Below are 20,021 nucleotides of genomic sequence, written 5' to 3'. Positions count from 1 at the left end.
ACAAATGAAGTACGATGTATAATTTTATCTGATCTTATTATTTTAGACACAAAAAAAATTCTAATAATAAGACAAACTCAATAATTTTACATAAGTTCAAACATACTAATATAAGGTTTGCTTAATAGTAAAAATAATTTGAAAGAATATAATTTCAGTTACAATACGTTGAACCAATCAAACAATAATTGAAGCTTTATTCAAAAAAATAAAAAAATAAAAAATAAAAAATAAAATAAAATAAAATAAAATAATTGAAGCTTAGTCTAAACTTGTAAATAAAAATTGTTTAAAAATTTTAAAACCTTTTAGTTTCTAAGCTTTTCTAGTCTTACTTAATCTCAAATTATTTTAACGGAGTACGTAAAAGCTACTTTTCAACAACCGATCCAAGAAAACAACACAGAGTATTTTTTAACCTAATTGTACAGTATGTACACCTTGCATCATTGATTAGATAATATATAACAATTGGTATTACAAAGGTTGAAAATCCAGTCAATTCCTTTTCTAGAATTTAATACTTAGTGAGAAAATGAATGAATGGTGATGTGATGCTCGGTAGCTAGGCCTTAAGACAAGTTTTTACATTAACATAAGTTAACTAAGGAAGGTTGTTTGATTAAGTCAATTGCAAATTAATTTTGACAAAGTCATATATAGTAACAGCTTTTAAGTATAAAGAAATTACCTACAAATAAATTGTAATATTGTATACATATATTCCGAGACAAGTCTGCTAAATTCTTCCATGTTTCTTGTTTATTACAACCTTACCTACTCTGTAGGACCGTGCAAAATTAATTTTTTCACAGCCTAAAATACGACAATTCATTGCAGCGTGGTTGTGATCGGGTAGAAATTTGAATAGAGATGGAAAAGGCTAACATGGTACGATAATACGATATAAATTGGATACAAAAATTGAGTTAGCTGGTGTTAAGTGTTTATAATCCGTTTAATTAATCAAGTTAACCTGACTTGACCTGTTTAATTAGATAGATAGTTTTGATTGATAATGAGAATTTACAACACGAAATTAACATGGCAATTCTCTAAAATAAATTATAAAAATTGTTTCTACATTGATATATTTTCTTACCATTTTAATAAATATTTTTTTCATAATGTCATAGTGGGTGCTTTAAAGGGTCTGTTCACATTTACTTAATTTCAGTTCAGTTCAGCTCCAATCAGTTCAATTCAGTTCAGTTCAGTTCAGCTCCTAATTTCTCTCTCTCATAAAATATTCATTTCAGCTCAGTTCAGTTCAGTTCAGTTTAGCTCCAATCAGTTCAATTTAATTCAGTTTAGCTCAGTTTAATAAATATAAACAGGCCCAAAGTATAAAACAAAAATATGCCAAATTCTTTCCTGTTTCTTTTTTCTAACCTTATAATTTATAAAAATTTCATAATGTTTGGGTGGAGAGTCTAGAGTCTAGACCAAGCTAACTTCAAGGAAAGTGGTCTGCATGTCTTGGTTAGCCAACTAACACAAATAGTTTATGAAAACTTTGTGCACAAAGGCCCACCAGAGTTTGCCCAAAAATCTGGCCTATCAGGCCCCATTTGCGCCAAAAAGCCTCACCCCTACCTCACGTATCTGAAAATCGCAATTTTTCAGCTAGGGTTGCACCCAGCTAGCTTTAGTTAAAGTCGTGCAATATAAATGAACATTTACTTAAAAAAAAAAATTAATAAATAAATAAATAAAAGTCATTTACTAGAAAAAAAAAATGAACATTTATTTCAGAACAATGTAATATATAAAAATGAACATTTATAATATAAGAGTAAAATAAAGAGATTATGAAACTGAAAAAAAAAAAAAAAAAAAAAAAAGATTGTACATCTAAGGGCTTGTTTGGTTCACCTTTATTTTTGCTTATCTGAACTTATCTGATCTGATTTGAATGTTAGATTTGACCAAACCCTGACCTTAAATATATAATAATCTATACGGAAAAAATATATCAAGTGCGGTCTTGTTAGATTCGTAATTATGTGTATTTTATTAATATGTGATTTTTATAATTTTTTTCATTACTAAATTAAAGATATGTAGTGATAAAAAACTGCATATAAAACGATGATATGACCTGAACTTATTTTTTCTGATTTGATCTAATATGAACTTATTTTTCCGAAATAAGTAAAAATAAGGCGAACTAAACAAGGCCTAATATTATATAATGAACATTTCAATTGTAACTAAAAATGAACATATAATATTATTGCTTATTATCAACATTTTTTAAAGCTTCAATTGAAGTACCTTGATTTTTCAATTCTCTTGAATGAATATCTTGCAATTCGCTAAAACATATGATTTAGTACCAATTAATTAATTCAACAATATGTTTTTTTAATAATGAACAAAATGCTAATATCTAACATTATTAATGCTAATATTAATTGAACATCCTTTACCTATAAAGATGAACAATTTATACAACTGAACAAACAAAAAAAATTGTATTAATTAAAAAAGAAAATGAACATTTATTTTATAAGAATGAACATATGCGGCATGAAAATGAACATTTATTTTATAAAAATGAGTATCATACTGCATGAAAATGAACAATTGATTTATAAAAATGAGCATCATATTGCATGAAATTGAACATTTGATTATTGAAAAATGCAAAATTATTGTAAATATGTTCAATTGAAAAATGTTCATTTTTGTTATAGTAAATGTTCTTTTTGATAGCGACTTCATAAATACGTATCCAGACTCGACTTCAGCTATTAACGATTCTCCATACCGTAATATACTTCCTTTGTTCTCATTATATACTACATTTTGAATTTTGTAGTTGTTAATGTGTTATCTAAGAAGTATTGACTTTGACTATATTATATTAGAAGTATTAGTATATGTGTATTTGGTTAATTCCATTATATATTCAACATATTAAAATATTTTTGTCAAACATAAAAGTCCAAATGTTATAAATTTTTATAAATGGAGGAAGTACTAAACATAAGTAACCCTATTCCTCAAAAAAAAAAAAAAAAAAAAAAAAAAAAAAAAAAATAGAAATGTACAAACTATTAATTCCCCTATTTCAGAGTAGATTACTAGAATCTAAATCTCACTATCTCATATTCTCATGGAGAACCTTGTTACTACAATATCTTCGGTAGTGAAACGAACTTTAGCTATATTCTTCTTTTCAGAGATTGCTTAGTGAGATAAGTTTCATAAGAAATGGCTTGTTCTTTGTTCCTTATCTTATATATGTGTTACATGTGTCCGATTAAAAAACTTCGTAATTTTATGTATTTCTAATTAAATATATTTATTTATGTATCAATAACTATCATAAAAATAGAAAATTAAAACATATATAATAAATCTCACTTAACAATATATGCTATATAACATTTGTTCTATATAAATAAAATTTTGTGAGTAATTTGTAACGAATGGAATAGGTTTACATGTTCTATTGATGAGATAAGTATAAAACTAGCACCATTAAAAAGGAGAAAAGAAGTATGAACACAAAACAAGAGAGTGACAAAAGAAAAAAAAAAAATCATTCAAAAATAAGAGCCAATAGTATGTTATTACTTGGTCATTGGAAGGAATAACTCGTTCATCTATCCTTAGCCAAGAATCGATCCCAAAGACAAATTAAACAACTCCAAAATAGAATGAGGGCTACACGTGAATGGCCTCCCAAATGGACCAATTATCATACAACTAATGCAACAGAAGTTGTTACAAACTTAATGTTTTTTATTTTTTTTCAATATTGTTCTAAAGTTGCTTTCTAATTGAGTAATATTCAAACCATTTAATATAATTTATTTTTAAAATAATTGTATATACTTCTACATACATACACTAAAAGTCTAGAAATACGTATCTACATCGCCACAAATTGATGAATCATATAAATTTGAAATACGTGGCTTTGAATTAGTGGTTTCTAAAATCAATGTCATTCATTATGCATGTGGCTTATTGATCCCTCCCTTTGCCTTCCTTGTGCAAGGAATAAAGATGGAACATTACAGATCATGTATACATGAGGGGTGTATTCAAAGTGTATTTATATATACCTTAATTTAATCACCCTCAATCATACAAAAAGTCAAGTTTGTTGACTAAGATTTATCGATTTCTTAGTTATTTTCTTATGTATAACACACTCATTATATTATTAATGTAATAAAAATCTACCTATAAAATGTTATTTATTCACTTGGTGAGGTTTTTACCTTGGATTTTAGAAGTATGAGGGAGGTTACAATCCTAATAAATAAGGTATTTGGTGATAGGGATCCTCTTACCCTATCCTGCCTATTAGTGCCTAAGCCACAGATACTGGACCAAATCTGGTATGGTTAAGATCTTATCGTACCTTAAAAAAACTGAAGACCTACTGATCAAAACTATTAACAACAATGGACGACAAATATGATCCGTTTGACGATTTGGTTTATACTAATGTATTTGTACAGAGCATACATATGATATTTGTTTTTATTGCAACATAAAGATAATTACGATTTTCTTTTATTAGAAAAAAAGAAAAAAAAAAGATAATTTATGGTAAAATAGGACATGAAAATATGACTAAGTCATAAGTCAAACATAAAACACATTTTGGAGGAAATTTTAAATAAAGATTTTAAGTCAAAATTTTACAACTAATCAACTATAACTTATACTCTATATGTATTTATTACTCCGTACTATGTATTTATCAAACACGGCCATAGTCTTCTATCAAATTTACATTAGTTAAAAGTGTCACCAACTCACCAAGTATTATCATTTATCAATTCATCATATAAAGAAATTTATATATATATAATTTTAATTAAAGATTTATACTTGTATGTAATTGTGGCTTATATTGTATATAGAGACAAAAAAAAATGGCAAAAATGAAATTGTGGGCATAGGAGGTATAGTACTCCGTAATGTACTACTCGTAAAATGGATGAAGACAACCAAAAAAAAAGGTGGGTTGGATTTTAGTAAAGAGTTTACGTCAGAATTGCATTGACACGCCAAAGCAATTACTATACGAGTATTTTTCAATAGTGCCAAAATTAAATATAACTATCACTCTTTTCCTCTTCTCCAACTCCCCGCAGTTTTTCCTACGAATCCTGACAATTTTGGTTCCATCATCTTATGCTTAACACCACACAAATAGTACAATTTAGTACTCGTATAATTAAGTTAATGTATTAAAGTAGATTCCCCGCGTGAAAATATACGAAGTACTTTTTTTTTTGGAAAAATATACGAAGTACTTGATACGGAGTATATAATCAACTTTAGTTGATTTTTATTTTTTAAAAATAAGGTGCACGGGAAGCCCCTCCTATCACAGGAGGGAGAATGAGATTTGAACCCTTGTCACATGGGGAGGAGATGGAGGAACTAAGGGCTTGTTTTGATTACTGACTGAACTGATTGGATTTGAATTGAATTGAACTGATTGAAGCTGAACTGAATTGTTTATTAGAGAAGGAAATTAGAAAGTAAACTGAATTGAGCTGAATTGAACTAAACTAAACTGAACTGAAATGAAGTGAAATTAAGCTGAAGAGAACAGGCCCTAACCATCCCTCCATCTACTAGATCCTCAATAAACTTAAGTTGATAAAGGTGGACAACTAACCTTGTGAAATTAAGATTATAAGTTCGTGTCTCACTATTGATATTTGTTTGAGACTCGGAAGAAAGGATTCCTTTTGCTCTTTTTTTTTTATTATCAGGCATCGAATTGTACAAATAGTTCAACTGATTTGTGAGAGATTCTGATTTAATATGGTCATTTTTCTTGTTAATCAAATAAAATTTATTGAGTCAATTATTTGGAGATATAAAATGTCATACACCGTCCCTAGAATACTTATTAATATACTCCTTCCTTTACGTACACCAAGATGTATGAAAATACTTGCGCGAACAGCGCCATTGCCACCGAAACAAAGGCATTACCAAGACATAACTACAAATGATACTTGTTCAAAAGACTCAAAATTAAAGCTCATATAGTCATAGACAATCAAAACTTAACTGATCAAAATTTGACTATTGGTTATTGGAATATAAAGAAATATAAAATTAATTTCTTTTTTGGCTTTTAGTAGTTTAAGAGATTAAATAAAATATTAATTGTTGCTAATATAGAGAAATAAAAATGGGGTTGAGAAGCCACCGTTTGGAGGCACCACTTAGGTGAAAGCGAATGGAAGATGGTGCATAGGAGAGAGAAATTTTTAGCACGAGGCCTTCTTTTTATTTATTTTATTTTATTTTTATATTTTTAATATTTTTTTTACATAATATTAATATTTATATTTATATTTATTTTTAATTTAGTTTGTCCCATACCCTCAAGGCCTCAATGTATGTATGTGTCTAATTTAGGGGGTGCTAATTGAGTTGAGCAGCTCGCGAGCAACTCGTACTCAACTCGGTCAACGCTCGGTCAAAATTCGACTCGAGTTGGCTCGACTCGAATTCGACTCGAGTTGGCTCGACTCGACTCGAGATGTTAACGAGCACGAGTTGAGCAAGGTCTAACTCGACTCGATAAGCTCGTGAGCAACTCGATAATATAATATTAATATAGAATTTGCAAACAACAAGTTACTATCTTTAAACAAATTTGACACTTATTAAGCCTTAATTTATATCATAAAAAAAGAAAGAATAAATTTTTAATAAAATCTATATATAATAAGGAAAACAATATTAATTGAACAAAAAATAAATAAAGGCATATAATAATAGAAGGACCAAAATTTTAACGAGCAGAATGTGAGCTGCTCGACTCGACTCGAAACTTTAACGAGCACGAGTCGAGCAGGTTTTATTTGCTCAAAACTTTAGCGAGCACGAGTTGAGCACATATAAAAAGTTTTCGAGTTGAGTCGAGCACCCCTCAGCTCGTGATCGACTCGCTCGATAAGCACCCTAGTCTAATTCTTTATACAATCGTCACTGGTTGGTTGTTTCTTTCAATCTCTATTATGTCTCTTTGCGGAAACATATCAAAATCAAAGCCATGAACATTTAATTTATGATAAACATCCTTACAAGTCTATTAAAATAATGTAATATTATTGTATTATTTTACATTGTTGCCACTTTTAAACTTATCTATAAGATCCTTACCTATCCAATAAGGTAAATAATTGCACAAGGACACAAGGTGGATTTCCTTACTTTTCAATCCATAATATACTGCTACGTTTCTCTTTCTTTTTTTTTTTTTTTTTTTTGTTTAAAGAAAAGGACCCTATCGAACCGGAATATCTCACATGTCCTTCCGTCCCGGGTTAGCGGACTAGGTATTTTGAAAGTGAGGGAAAAGGATAAGGAAATCCACACCCCAATGTGCCTCTATGGGGATTAAACCCCGGAAGATAAAACCCTTTCCCACTAGACCAAACTTAAATTAGCTTAGTAGTTTCTTTTTAATTTGCTACTAGTAGTAATAGGTAGGCAGTGTCGTGTAGCCATATAGGCAACACGATGTATTTCGTGCTCAAACGGATCATGCTTAAAATAGGTTAAGAAATAATTGTGTCGTGTCTAGTTTATGTCGATCTTTCATAAATGAAATCTATTCATAATCTGACCCTAGTGAATAAATGAGAGCGAAGAACTAATTTCATTTGTTGGATTATGTTGAAATAAAAATCTGGATTCAATTGTGTTCCATAAAATAAAAGCAAATATACACTGAAGTAAATCGTACGGAGTATTTTTTTTTTTTTTTTGTTTAAAGTAGACACATATTTACAATTCGTTATAATTGTTTTTGTTTAAGTATATATGAACATAACTCATTAAGAATATTTAGCTAGTGCGTAGTAGCATCCCTACTTTTTAAAACGTTTGAAATAACTCTCATGAATAGTGTTTGGATAATTATACCCTCTAAAATGTTTATTAGTTTATATGTTTATTTTCCTTCATTAATGTTAATTACTTCTTTTTTTGAAATCTTAAAAAAATTGTATTCTAACATTTATACCCCTAAATATATTCCATCAACGAAGTTTACAACTAAATTTGTAATATAAGGCCAAATAGAAATAGCTCTGAACATGGATAGCTATGATTTTCTTTCATTTGATTCATAAAGTTTAGATGAAATTAGTAATAAAGGTAAATCAAATTGATTTTAAAGTAAAGAAGTCGGATATCAGTTTGAAAAGTTGTAATATTACGAAATTGCGCGCCATTAATGGCTATACATTGCATTGGTGGTCCGATTATTGATGATCTTAGGGTTGATATTGGTTCTTGTTCTTATTTTAGTATTAGGTTCCCAACTGATATTAAATCAATCTCTATAGTTAGAAATCACCAACAACTTTGTAAAATCCGCATGAAATAATCACTGTTGTGCAATTTTTAGATATCGCACCAACCATAATTCAAATTGATGTTGTTCTATCACCACTGGCTTTTGTCAAAGTTCATAAATCAGGTTCATTTAAATAAAAATTTTAGATATATTTTATTTTGCATGGTTAGAATATATATTCCAATGTCTAGTGAAAGTATTCTATTGTTGCATTTGTTTCAAATAAATAGTAGTAAATAAAACAATTTCTACCCCAAAAGTTAACTATCTTTGCTCTCTTTAATTATAATTTTTTAAATTTTTTTTATTGATATCTTTTTAGTTAAATGTTACCAACAACCCCGTTAAATCCGCCAGTTTTCACTGCTGCGCATTTTATGGATACCATAACAACCATATAAGGTAAACTATAAGTCAAAACTTCACATGTTTTTGAGGTTTTTCTTTCCAACTACTGGCTTATGTAATAGTTCATAAAACAACTTTATTTTTAAATGTAATTTATTTTGCTGGGTTAGAATATATATTCCAATTTTTGATAAGTATTTTATTGTTGCATTGGTTATAAATAAGTAAACGAATAACATGAATTTTACCCCAAAAGTTAACTTTTTTTTTTTTGCTCAATCTAATTATTTTTTTTCTTTTTTGTTATTATTATTATTCAATTTCTACTTAATTAGACGTTACCGACAGCCCGTTAAATCTGCCAGAATTCACTGCTGCGGATTTTATGAAAATCACAACAACCAAATATGGTAAACAATAAGTCAAACTTCACATGTTTCTGAGGTTGTTTTTAATTTTCAACAACTGACTGTTGTCAAGCTCTATAAATTCAGTTCATTTCAATGTAAATTTTAGATGTATAATTTTTATTTTACAAGGTTGCTAGACTATTCCATTCCAATGTTTGGTAAAAACATTCTGTTGTTCCTTTTGTTACAAATAAATATATAAAACGATTTTCCATCCCCAAAAGTTAATTCTATCTTCGCTCTAGTAAACTTCTAGTTAGACATTACCAGCAGCTTCGTAAAATCTGACAGAAAAAGGCTATTGCGGATTTCATAGATATCACACATTCAAGGTAAAGTAAATCAAACTTTGCATATTTTTGAGGTTTTTTATTTTTATTTTTTTTCCTATTGGCTTTTGCCAAAGTTCATAAATTGAATTCATTTTATTGTAAATTTTTAGACAACCATATAAGGTAAGTCAAACTTACCCCAAAAGTGTGTTACTCTATCTCCACTCTAGTTAGATTTTTTTTCAACTATGAGTTCTAGTTAGCGTTACTAACAACTTTGTAAAATCCGCCTGTAATCACTGATGTGCAATATATAGATACCACAAAAGCCACATAAAGTAAACGATAAATTAAACTTATAAAAAGAAAAAAAACATAATTTTACACATTATAATGTAGACGGAATCAGATTCATTTCAACGTCTATTTTGTAGGTTTAAATTCACTCCATTAAGGAATAATTTTAACATAAAGACCATTAAAAAAAGTTGTAAGAAATTTTAGAATGGAGTAAAAAAAATTCCACTAGCTTTCACTCTCAAGTCGTAACAAATTTCACAAAACTCCAAAATAAGGAAAAATTAAAATTGAAAAAAAAAAAAAAAAAACAAAATTGAAAAAAAAAATTCAGAAAAAATAAATATACTCAAAAACAAATTCGAAAGTATTATGAAACATTTCAAATTCCGAACGGTTTTTTAAGTTTCGGTGAGTAGTTTTCTCTCTTCATTTTCCCACTCTCTTTAATTTCTTCTTTTCTTCCATCTTCATCTTCATCTTCATCTTCCTTTGTTATCATCGTCACCTTCACTAATCTTAATTAACCAAACACTAATCATGTGATTAATTTAATAATCACCAAAAGTTGTACCTTTAATCATAGTTTAATCAGACCATTATTAGATTTGATTCTTCTTTTTTTAAGATAAGGAATCCTTACTTCTCTTCCTAGATTCTCTATAAATTTTGTTGTTAGAATTGCAAGTGGTAATAAAAGAAATACAACATTTTAATTTATACTATAAGGTCACTTTCATAACATAATTAGCAAGTTGTTATCATCCATATCCAGATGGTTTATGTTGCATTTTCTCTCTCCTTAAAAAAATAAAATTCTCCTTTTTTTTTTTTGCTTCCTTAATTCACTACCAAAAATATTTATCCAATTTTCTCCATCATTTTCATTTTCTTTATCCGTACTGTACAAATTCACTCTTTTTCTCTCTCCCTTACCAACTTACCCACTTAAAAGGGTTTTTTTTTTTTTTTTTTTTTCCTTCTCTTGAATAAATATTTTTTGTGGGTTTTTTTTTTTTTGTTGAAAGGATTTGATGGGGTTGAAGAAGGAGATGGTATTGCATGGTGAAGATCTGCAAAATTTTGACGTCGTTGCCGGGGAAGGTATAAAGGATAGTGAGGAAGAGATCTGGTTTGAAACCGCCTCACACCCTTTTGAGAGTAACAATAATAATGATAACAAAAATGATAATGTGAGCAATGAGAATGATTTTTTAGATGTGGATGTTAGCGATCCATCATCTTTGTTCTATGCTGATTTTCCACCACTTCCGGAATTTCCTTGCATGTCCTCATCCTCCTCATCATCATCGACTCCCGCCGCTACGGCGGCGAAGCCTTTTGGGGTGTGTTCCACCGCCACTACGTCTTCCTCCGCTTCCACGGCGTCGTCCGGGGCGGCGTCGTGGGCGGTGTTGAAGTCCGATGCGGATCAAGATCCGGAACCGGCTTCGTCTAGGGTGGTTCCGGTTACGGATCATGATATGGTTCAGCGGGTCGAGGAGAGGGAGGATTTGATGGATGATGTTGATCATTGCATGGATATGATGCAGAATTTTGGGTGCATAGATATGCTTGAGAATACTGATATTTGTTGGGACCCTTCGCCGTTGTTCGAGGATAACAACGGCGATGAGCATGAGAGTAGTCAGTATCAGTTTCTACAGCCGGAGGAGGTGTTGGTGAATCGTCAGCTGGTTGATGAAGATGAAGAAGAAAGAGTGTTTGAGCAGTTCATGCAACAACAACAAAAGGGTGGTGAGAGTAGTAATACTACTATTGAAAATAATAATAATTCTACTAGTGGGGTTGTTAATGGTGGTATGGGTGGTCAGAATAGTGGTGAACCGGGTTCGTCGCCGGATGATCTTGCTTTGGTGTTCTTTGAGTGGTTGAAGAGTAATAAGGAGGCGATATCGGCCGAGGATTTGAGGAATATTAAGATCAAGAAGTCGACGATTGAGAACGCTGCTAAGAGATTAGGTGGTGGGAAAGAAGGGATGAAGCAATTGCTTAAGTTGATACTTCAATGGGTGCAAAATCATCATTTACAAAATAAGAAAATGATGATGAGTGGTGAAGATAATGAGTTTCATGTTGTTAATACTGGTAGTGGTAGTATTATGATTAACAATAATCATAATAACCGAAGTTATTCAATTCAAGAGCACAAGAATGATAATGCTACTACTAGTGAGACTAGTGCGGCAAACCCTAGTTGTGCACCCGAGTCGCAGTGTTTTAGCCCAACGACGTGGCTTCCGGCTCCCCCACCGCCTCAGTCGTATGTTAGTGAGTCCCCCGTGATGGTCCCTATGACGGCCCCACCACCTCCCCCAGGGTTCCCACCCGCGGTTGGGTACATGGGTGGGGATCCGTATGGGGGTGGTAATCCGATGGCGGCATACCCACCTATGCCGCCATCGGATTACCACACATGGGGACCCACCCCGATGCAATACGGGTTGAGTCCCCATTACGGGGGTTACCCCGATGCAGCAGCCTCGTTTGGAGGGTATGCTAACCCTCCTCCCTACCCGGGGTTCTATTATCACCCTGGTCCAACCGAGGGACTAGTAAGACTCGGGTCCTCGGCGACAAAGGAGGCTCGGAAGAAGAGGATGGCGAGGCAGAGGAGGTTCTTTACTCATCACCATAGGAATTCTCATCATAATAATCATCAACATCAGAATAATAGTAATAATAATGGAAATGTTGTTAATCAACAAATGATGATGAGTCAAATGGCTGAACAGCAGCATGCAGCCGCTGTTGTAGGGAATGGAAATTGTGGTGTTGTTGCACCACATGGGAATTGGGTGTACTGGCCACCTCCACCTCCTCCTCCACAAGTCGTGGCGCCGCAACAAGTGAACCACCCCGGTCCTATGGTTGGGCAGATGATGCCGCCGCAGCCACCCATTGAGAGGGCTGCGAACGGCTATCAGAAGCAAGTTGGGATTGAGAAAAAACAGGTGACTGAATTTAGGTTTTTATTTATTTACTCTTGTTTTATTTTTAGTATTGTGATTGGATTGATTAAATTTCTTGCGGTGCAATTTGGTTTGTATGGAATAATATTACAAGTATTGTTGTTTTGTTATTGTTGATTATTGTTTTCCCTAGAAAGTTGAAAATTAACTTTATTTTCATGGGAAATGAAGATTGATTTAATTAAATTTAATTTATACTCATATTATTGTTAATGAGTTAATTTTTAATAATAGGGATGGAAAACAGAGAAGAATTTGAGATTTCTTCTACAAAAAGTATTGAAGCAAAGTGATGTTGGTAATCTAGGGAGGATCGTCTTGCCTAAGGTACTAATTATAATTTTGTGATGATATGATATCGCTTGATTATATGTGTTTAATTTTGTTCTTGCTTACTTGCGATAATCTTATTAATAATAACATAATTTAATTTGGTTTGTTCTTGATTAAATCAGAAGGAAGCAGAGACTCATTTGCCAGAATTGGAGGCAAGGGACGGAATCCCTATCGCCATGGAAGACATTGGTACCTCGCGTGTGTGGAACATGCGTTACAGGTATAATTACATAATGTTTAACAAAATAATGTCTTGTTAATTTAAAAGCATTGTTCAAGTAATCCTTATCTTTGATGAATGTTTAAATCTGACAAAAAATTGGTCTTTTGTGTTTCTTTTTGGAGCGTCAGGTTCTGGCCTAACAACAAAAGCAGGATGTATCTCCTTGAGAACACAGGTACGTATCAACATGTGATCAATTGTTACAACTTAGTTTTATGTACAACACTTAGCAATAATATGTGTCGTAATTCCTTGAAATGATCGGTATTTATGTTATCGAATATTTCAGGGGATTTTGTGAGATCGAATGGACTACAAGAAGGGGACTTCATTGTTATCTATTCAGATGTAAAATGTGGCAAATATGTATGTTTCTCTTTTCCTTTGTCCTTCCAGCCAACTTGCGTATACGTAGTACGGAATACTATGTAATCTATTCAGATGTTTAATGTGGCAAATCTTTGTTTGTGTTTCTCTTTATCCCTCATTATTGTCTATCTTTCTTCCTGCAACTTGCACCATATGATTTAATTTATCACTTGCAACCTTAAAAGTAGAAAAGTGAACAGCTTCTATTGATATCTTCATTAGTTGCATATACTTGTATAATAGGTGGTGTACATGAAATTTTCCAGTTATTATTTGTAAACAAGTAATTTATGTCTTGGGTTTGATTTTGATTTCTACAATTTAATTGTGAGACATCAGACATTACCTTTAGAATGAAAAATTAAACTTTTGTACATATTTTTTTTTTAATTTTAATTTTTATAAATGTGAAAGTTGATTGCATTATCAAAATGTTCTCGAAATATTTTTTACGGAGTAGAAAAATAGTGGCTTTTACTAGAGAAAACTTGGTGCTGATTAATTCTTAGTTTTGAACCTCTTTTTGCCTTGGACCTTGATGAGGAACTAGTTCATCTACCACTGTAATTTCTTTGATTATTATCTTTAATATGCATTAATCTAATCAATCATGTCATGTATGTGTTGATTTTATTGGTCATTGGATGCTGTTTATTAATTTTTATTTTATTTACAAAAGTTAAGTTGTATCGTATGTAGATTGTTGGTTATACTTCTTCTTTTTGAGAGAATAGTTATACTTTTATTTAGCGACTCGTGAAATTGTTATGTTTAATTTATTTGCAATCCTTCGATTATATGATATACTAATATGAAATTTATATCGTGGACAGTATTTTCTAAAAGACCTCTAAAAACACATTTGAGACTATTTTTCCTTGTATGTTTGGTGAAAGGATCGTGTCACAATTTGTTTCTTCACAAATGTTGTAAAACAATTGCATCTCATTACAGTCTAATACAATAATTTGGGCTAGATTTTTTACTAAATGTAATGACTTCTCATCTTTTTATCACTTGAATTATGCATTTCATCATCTACTTGTGGTGTGCTTTAGTGCTAATCGGCATTAGGGCGATGGGCATGTACTTAACATCTTCTATTGTGATTTACAGATGATTAGAGGAGTGAAAGTACGACCACAACAGCAAAGCGCGAAGCCTGAACTAACCAACAAGAAGTCAAACAAGACCCAGAAAACTGAACCAACCTCCTCCCCAGCTGGAAATGGCCCGTCCTCTTCTCCAACCGTTACTCAAAGTTAACTTCGTAGTTCGATTTATTGTTCATAAAACTCTTTTGTAGTAGCATAACATTGCAATTTCTACCCCTATGAGAGTGGTGAATAAGTCAATAAAAAACTCGTGGAGTGGTGGTTGCAAAAACCTTACATATAGGTATGTCACATCCAAAGAAGGGTCAAGGAATATGATCGCAATCATAACTGTTTCGCGCTCTTAGTTTGGTGCTCGTTGATGTGGAGGAGATTATAGGTAAGAATCAACGGTTTTAGGCAGTTTTTGGAGGCGTTTGTATGTTGCAGTTTGTAATATTTTGTAATATATGTCCGCCTTCGCATTGTGATGTGTTTACTATTGTAGATTTTGTGCTGCTGTTGCATGAAAAACTGAATGTAATTTGTGTAGTATTTGTGTGATAATAAACATGTAGATGCGGTTATAAAGTGAATCTAATTTGATACTCCGTATATTTTTGTGAACGTCGCGTCTGGTTAAATTACTCCTGTTAACTGTGCATATTGTGTCTACAAAGTCCTACGTTTTCATCTCATTTTTTTTTCCTCAATTGAAGAATTTTCTAGACTGTTGATGACAATTGCGCATTTGTGTTCAAAGGGGACCTTCCACCGGGGACATTTGAAACCGGGTTTCTGGTAAATTATTAATTAATTAGTTAATGAACTTTAAAACCCTTATTTTATTTATGAAATATTAAAACATAGTGATAAGTTTTGAGCAAGAGGTAAAAGATGTAAATTCTGGCCCCTCTAATATTTGTAGCCAAGATCCGTCACTGTTGAGTGTTTGTGCCATTGATCATTGTAATCGATGCATTAGGAGAAGAAGAATGGAAAGTTAGGATTTGAGTTCATAATCTTCATGGTACAATAGTAGAGGTTATTTTCTTATTTTGGTGACTGCTTACCTTTTCACTAGAGCATGGCCGGAGGTAATTCATGGTCCATAGTTTTCCTTTGTAAAGCAAGAACATGGCTAGTTAATGATATATTTTGTATCACTTACTTTGATTTTTGAAGTTGTTTCATTTTTAAGGGTAGCAAAATGGGTACTTTTAACGATAGTAAGTTTAGTAAGTAGTAACTCACAAATTTTTCTTTTACTTTTTATATTGCATTTTTACTACTCCGCCAGTTAACAATATATTCCCTCCGTCCCTAAATTTTTTCCCCATTTGACTTTTTGTGGTCTCCAAATCGCATCTTATTACGGGTTTATTACCATTTTCATACGTGTAAAATTTATAAAAACTAGATATTAATAAAATATACAATGAGAAAAATCCAACGAGATCTCACATGACTATATTATTTCTTATAGAATAAGAGTATTTTACGGTCAAAGATTATAAAGTTTGGATCAAAGGGACAAAAATTTAGGGACAGAGAAAGTATTTTGTATGACTTACACTGGTTTTTAAAGTTGTTACTCGGCCAGTTACTACCGTTGAAAGTACCAAAGTCTAATTTTAGTCACTTTCAGTGGGATATAACGTCATTAATCATGTATTGATATTAAAAATAACCCCTAGAATTATTTATGGAAATAATGATGCAATTTTTCGATGAAAGTGGTCGAAAATCGAATTTCGGTTGTAGTTTTAAATGTTGGGTGACTTTTTTGTTGTAATTTTTCGATGAAAGTTACCGTTAAGAGTGTTTATAGTTTGTACTTAGAAATTATTAAAGATATACATGCTATTTTGTTTAAATCAAAATATTAGATTGCAATTAAACTTGATTGGAATACGTGAATACGTTCTATGATTATTTGAATTTTTTTTTTTAAAAAAAAATATTTTGTATTTGATTCTTTTGTCAATTAATTTTTTTTAAATAAGAAACAATGAAATATAATCTAGCCTAGAAAGTAGAGAATATCTTTGGAAAACAAAAAAAAGAAACTCTTTCTATGATTGATTTGCGAGAACATAAATTCTTGCTATAATTATTTTGCTACCATTATAGCTATTTACATTTTAGTTAATTCTTTTATAACTTCATTAGAGATTTTTACCCAAAATAAGCTTTCAAATCAAAAAAAAAAAAAAAAAACCTAAGGACACACCAGAAAACGACACGTGTCATTTCTGGTGTGTCTTTTAGTGATTTGAATCAAAACCACTCATGATGATTCAAAATTTGATTTGGATCAAATTGGGTCAATTCTTTGGGGCAAAGCTTGGCCCGACTGCGTAATGTAGGGATGGAGTGTGAAACCTTTTCTCCGATTTCCTTTAAGAAATTAAATGAGATATTTTAGTACTTCGTAATCGATTTTCTTTATTTTTACTAGTGTAGATGCACGGCTTACAAATCTTATTACTTATATTCATTTCACAAAATTTTAAGATAAAACGATTTAATGAGTAATAATGAATTTACTTACATAGATGTCTTAATCATGCATTTTTAACCTCTTAAAATAATGATATCTAGTTAAGGACAACTTTTTTATTCTTAAATGGAATGTAAATTTTTTAAATATAATTCAACTCAATAAATGAACTACTGATAATCAATCCCTACATTAAGTCATTTTTTTTCTTCTCATTTCTACTTGAGTCACTGGCCACCTCATTTTAAAAATGATTAAACTCTGTCCACTAACTCAATATATACAACGCTTTTTCTGTGTGACAGACACGGATGACACACGTCAAAACACGAGTAACCCTTGACTAAGTAACCCCAAACTAACTAAGTGACCCTTGACCGATCGAATAACCCTTGACCAAGTAACCCCTGACCAAGTAATCTCGGCCACACGATGTAGCCAACCAGATATGAAACTTTGTGAACTCAATATATGCTTGGAAAATTAATTTCTATTATAAAACAACATGATCATTGTATTAATATTGTATTTCGTATATCACAAATAATGTCATATCTTTTTTCTCTATGGTCTCTAAAACACTTGAAATTTAACATGTAACTTCTAAAAATAGGAATTTTTATATTCACATATAGCATGAATATAGTCACATCTTTTTATAGACATTTGATATGTTTATCACAATTTTTTGTATGCGGCCTAGTACCATGCGACAGGGGTTACTCGAGTTACTCGGTTAGGGGTTACTCGAGTTGTCGGGGTTACTCAAGTTACTCGAGTTACTCCTGACCGAGTAACTCCTCAAGTAACCCCTGACCGAGTAATTAACTCCTCAAGTAACCCCTGACCGAGTAATTAACTCCTCAAGTAACCCCTGACCGAGTAATCCATGACCGAACGTCCGAACCCCTCAAGTAACCCCTGACTGAGTAACCCCTCAAGTTACCCCTAACTCCTTAAATAACCCTTAACCAAATTACTTGAGTATGTAACCCCTGAGCGAACTCCTTAAATAATCCTGACATAGTAACTCGAGTAACTCATGATCAAGTAACCCCTGACCAAGTAACCCCTCAAGTAACCCTAGAATCGAGTGAACCCCTCGAGTAACTCTTATCCGAACCCCTCAAGTAACCCCTAACCGAGTAACTCGAATAACCCCTGATTGAATAACTTGGGTAACCTCTAACAAAATAACTCGGGTAACCGCTGCCACACGGTGTGGCCTGCTGCACCAAAAAGTTGTTGTAGTCTTATTATGTATGTGAATATTAGTTCTCATATTTTTCTTTCCCTCGTGGAGAATAAAAAATATGAAATTATCTAGTCTCATCATCTACTAAATTTTATCACATGATGAATCAACCTCATCACCACACACATATTGCATATTCCACATCCAAAAATTTGTACGTCTAAAAATCTGAAAAGCCACTGCTTAGTATAATTTTTTTTTCAAAAATTGTAACCTTTAGCTATATATGACCTTAGAAGGATGCGTAGGCTTGCCCTTAATTGTTTGATTAATTGTCTTTTATTATTATTATTATTATTATTATTATTATTATTATATGTAATCATTTGATATTTTTATTGCACATACAAGTATATAATAGTGAAAAAAATTATATGTACACAGATATAAGAGAAGTAAAAAAAAAATGCATGTTACTCTTACATATCACTCGTGACGACATATACAAAATATACAACGCATTTTCTATGCGACTGGCACACCGTGTGGCCGCTTGTAAAAAGAAATAGTAATGCCTATGACACCGACAAGTTAACCCCTATTTTACTAACAGATTAGAGTAGCCCCTTATTATACTTATTGAGTAACTATTAAATAATTAACAAATAAAGTATCCCCTACAACACTCACAGTGTAATCATTATAACACTTACTAATAAGTAAGCCTATATTTTCCTCAAAAAAAAAGTAAGCCTTATATTACTAATTGAGTGACCCCTATAACAATAACTGAGTAATCCTATGGTGGCTGCCCACATTGATGAATAACTAACACAATCAAACTTCGCATACGTGTTGGTGCAATAGTTTGACTTAGTTTTTATGTAATTAAATATCAATAAAAATTATATTCTTTTTAATTATAAAACCTTACATCAATATCTACTTTTTTTTTTGAATAGCACATCAATATCTACTTAACAACTTAAAATGATAAAATATGAATTTTTACATTTATATAAAATAAATAAACTACAATCAATGTTAATATTATAGATAGTGAAAAAAAAGTCTAACGTGTCAGTTATAATAGAAAGAATGGAGTAAAAATTAGTGTCGAACTCTGTATTTAAAAATGAGAATTATAGTTTATAGAGAATTATATATCAATCAACTTTTTTACAATTTATAGATGTTATGCATGAGTGTGTTGTGACTTTAGTTGTCAAATAAATGGTTTGTTTATAGGTTTAGCAAAAGTTTAAAATTTTGTTATAAAGATTTCGCGTTTAGAAAAATATTATTGCAAATGAATTATATATAGCATGTATAATTTTTCAAAAAAAAATTAAGTATGATATACCTAAAATCATATGGTAGAAAATTAGTAAAGTCATTATAATTGTATCACAATTTACATTTATTTTTTTTAGAGAATACACAATCTACATATTTATAAGCTATTTACGATTCACAACATGTTTAATTGTTTTAATATAAGCTAGAAAGCACATTATTATCAAGTTTGATCTTATTAGATTAAAATTGTTATAACTTTTCAATATATCAACTTTTTATAATTTAAATTAATGCACAATTATATATATAAAAAAATGGTC

The 20,021-nt window shown here is 31.2% G+C and overlaps 1 protein-coding gene across 1 annotated transcript; it reads left to right on the top strand.

Moving 5' to 3' along the window:
- The first annotated feature begins 10,723 nt into the window (after window positions 1-10,723).
- On the top strand, window positions 10,724-15,319 carry LOC145570857 (B3 domain-containing transcription factor ABI3-like). The gene is made up of 6 exons (XM_081629983.1): window positions 10,724-12,664; window positions 12,917-13,009; window positions 13,138-13,238; window positions 13,364-13,416; window positions 13,531-13,607; window positions 14,727-15,319. Exons 1-6 carry the CDS (start codon window positions 10,724-10,726, stop codon window positions 14,874-14,876), a joined length of 2,415 nt encoding a protein of 804 aa, XP_081486109.1. The 3' UTR covers window positions 14,877-15,319.
- Window positions 15,320-20,021: the final 4,702 nt, after the last annotated feature.

Source organism: Chenopodium album, chromosome 12, assembly GCF_948465745.1.
Source record: "Chenopodium album chromosome 12, dcCheAlbu1.1, whole genome shotgun sequence".
NCBI classification, from domain to species: Eukaryota; Viridiplantae; Streptophyta; class Magnoliopsida; order Caryophyllales; family Amaranthaceae; genus Chenopodium; species Chenopodium album.
The sequence above is the reverse complement of the archived record's forward strand: the minus strand, read 5'-3'. Positions and strand labels throughout refer to the sequence as shown.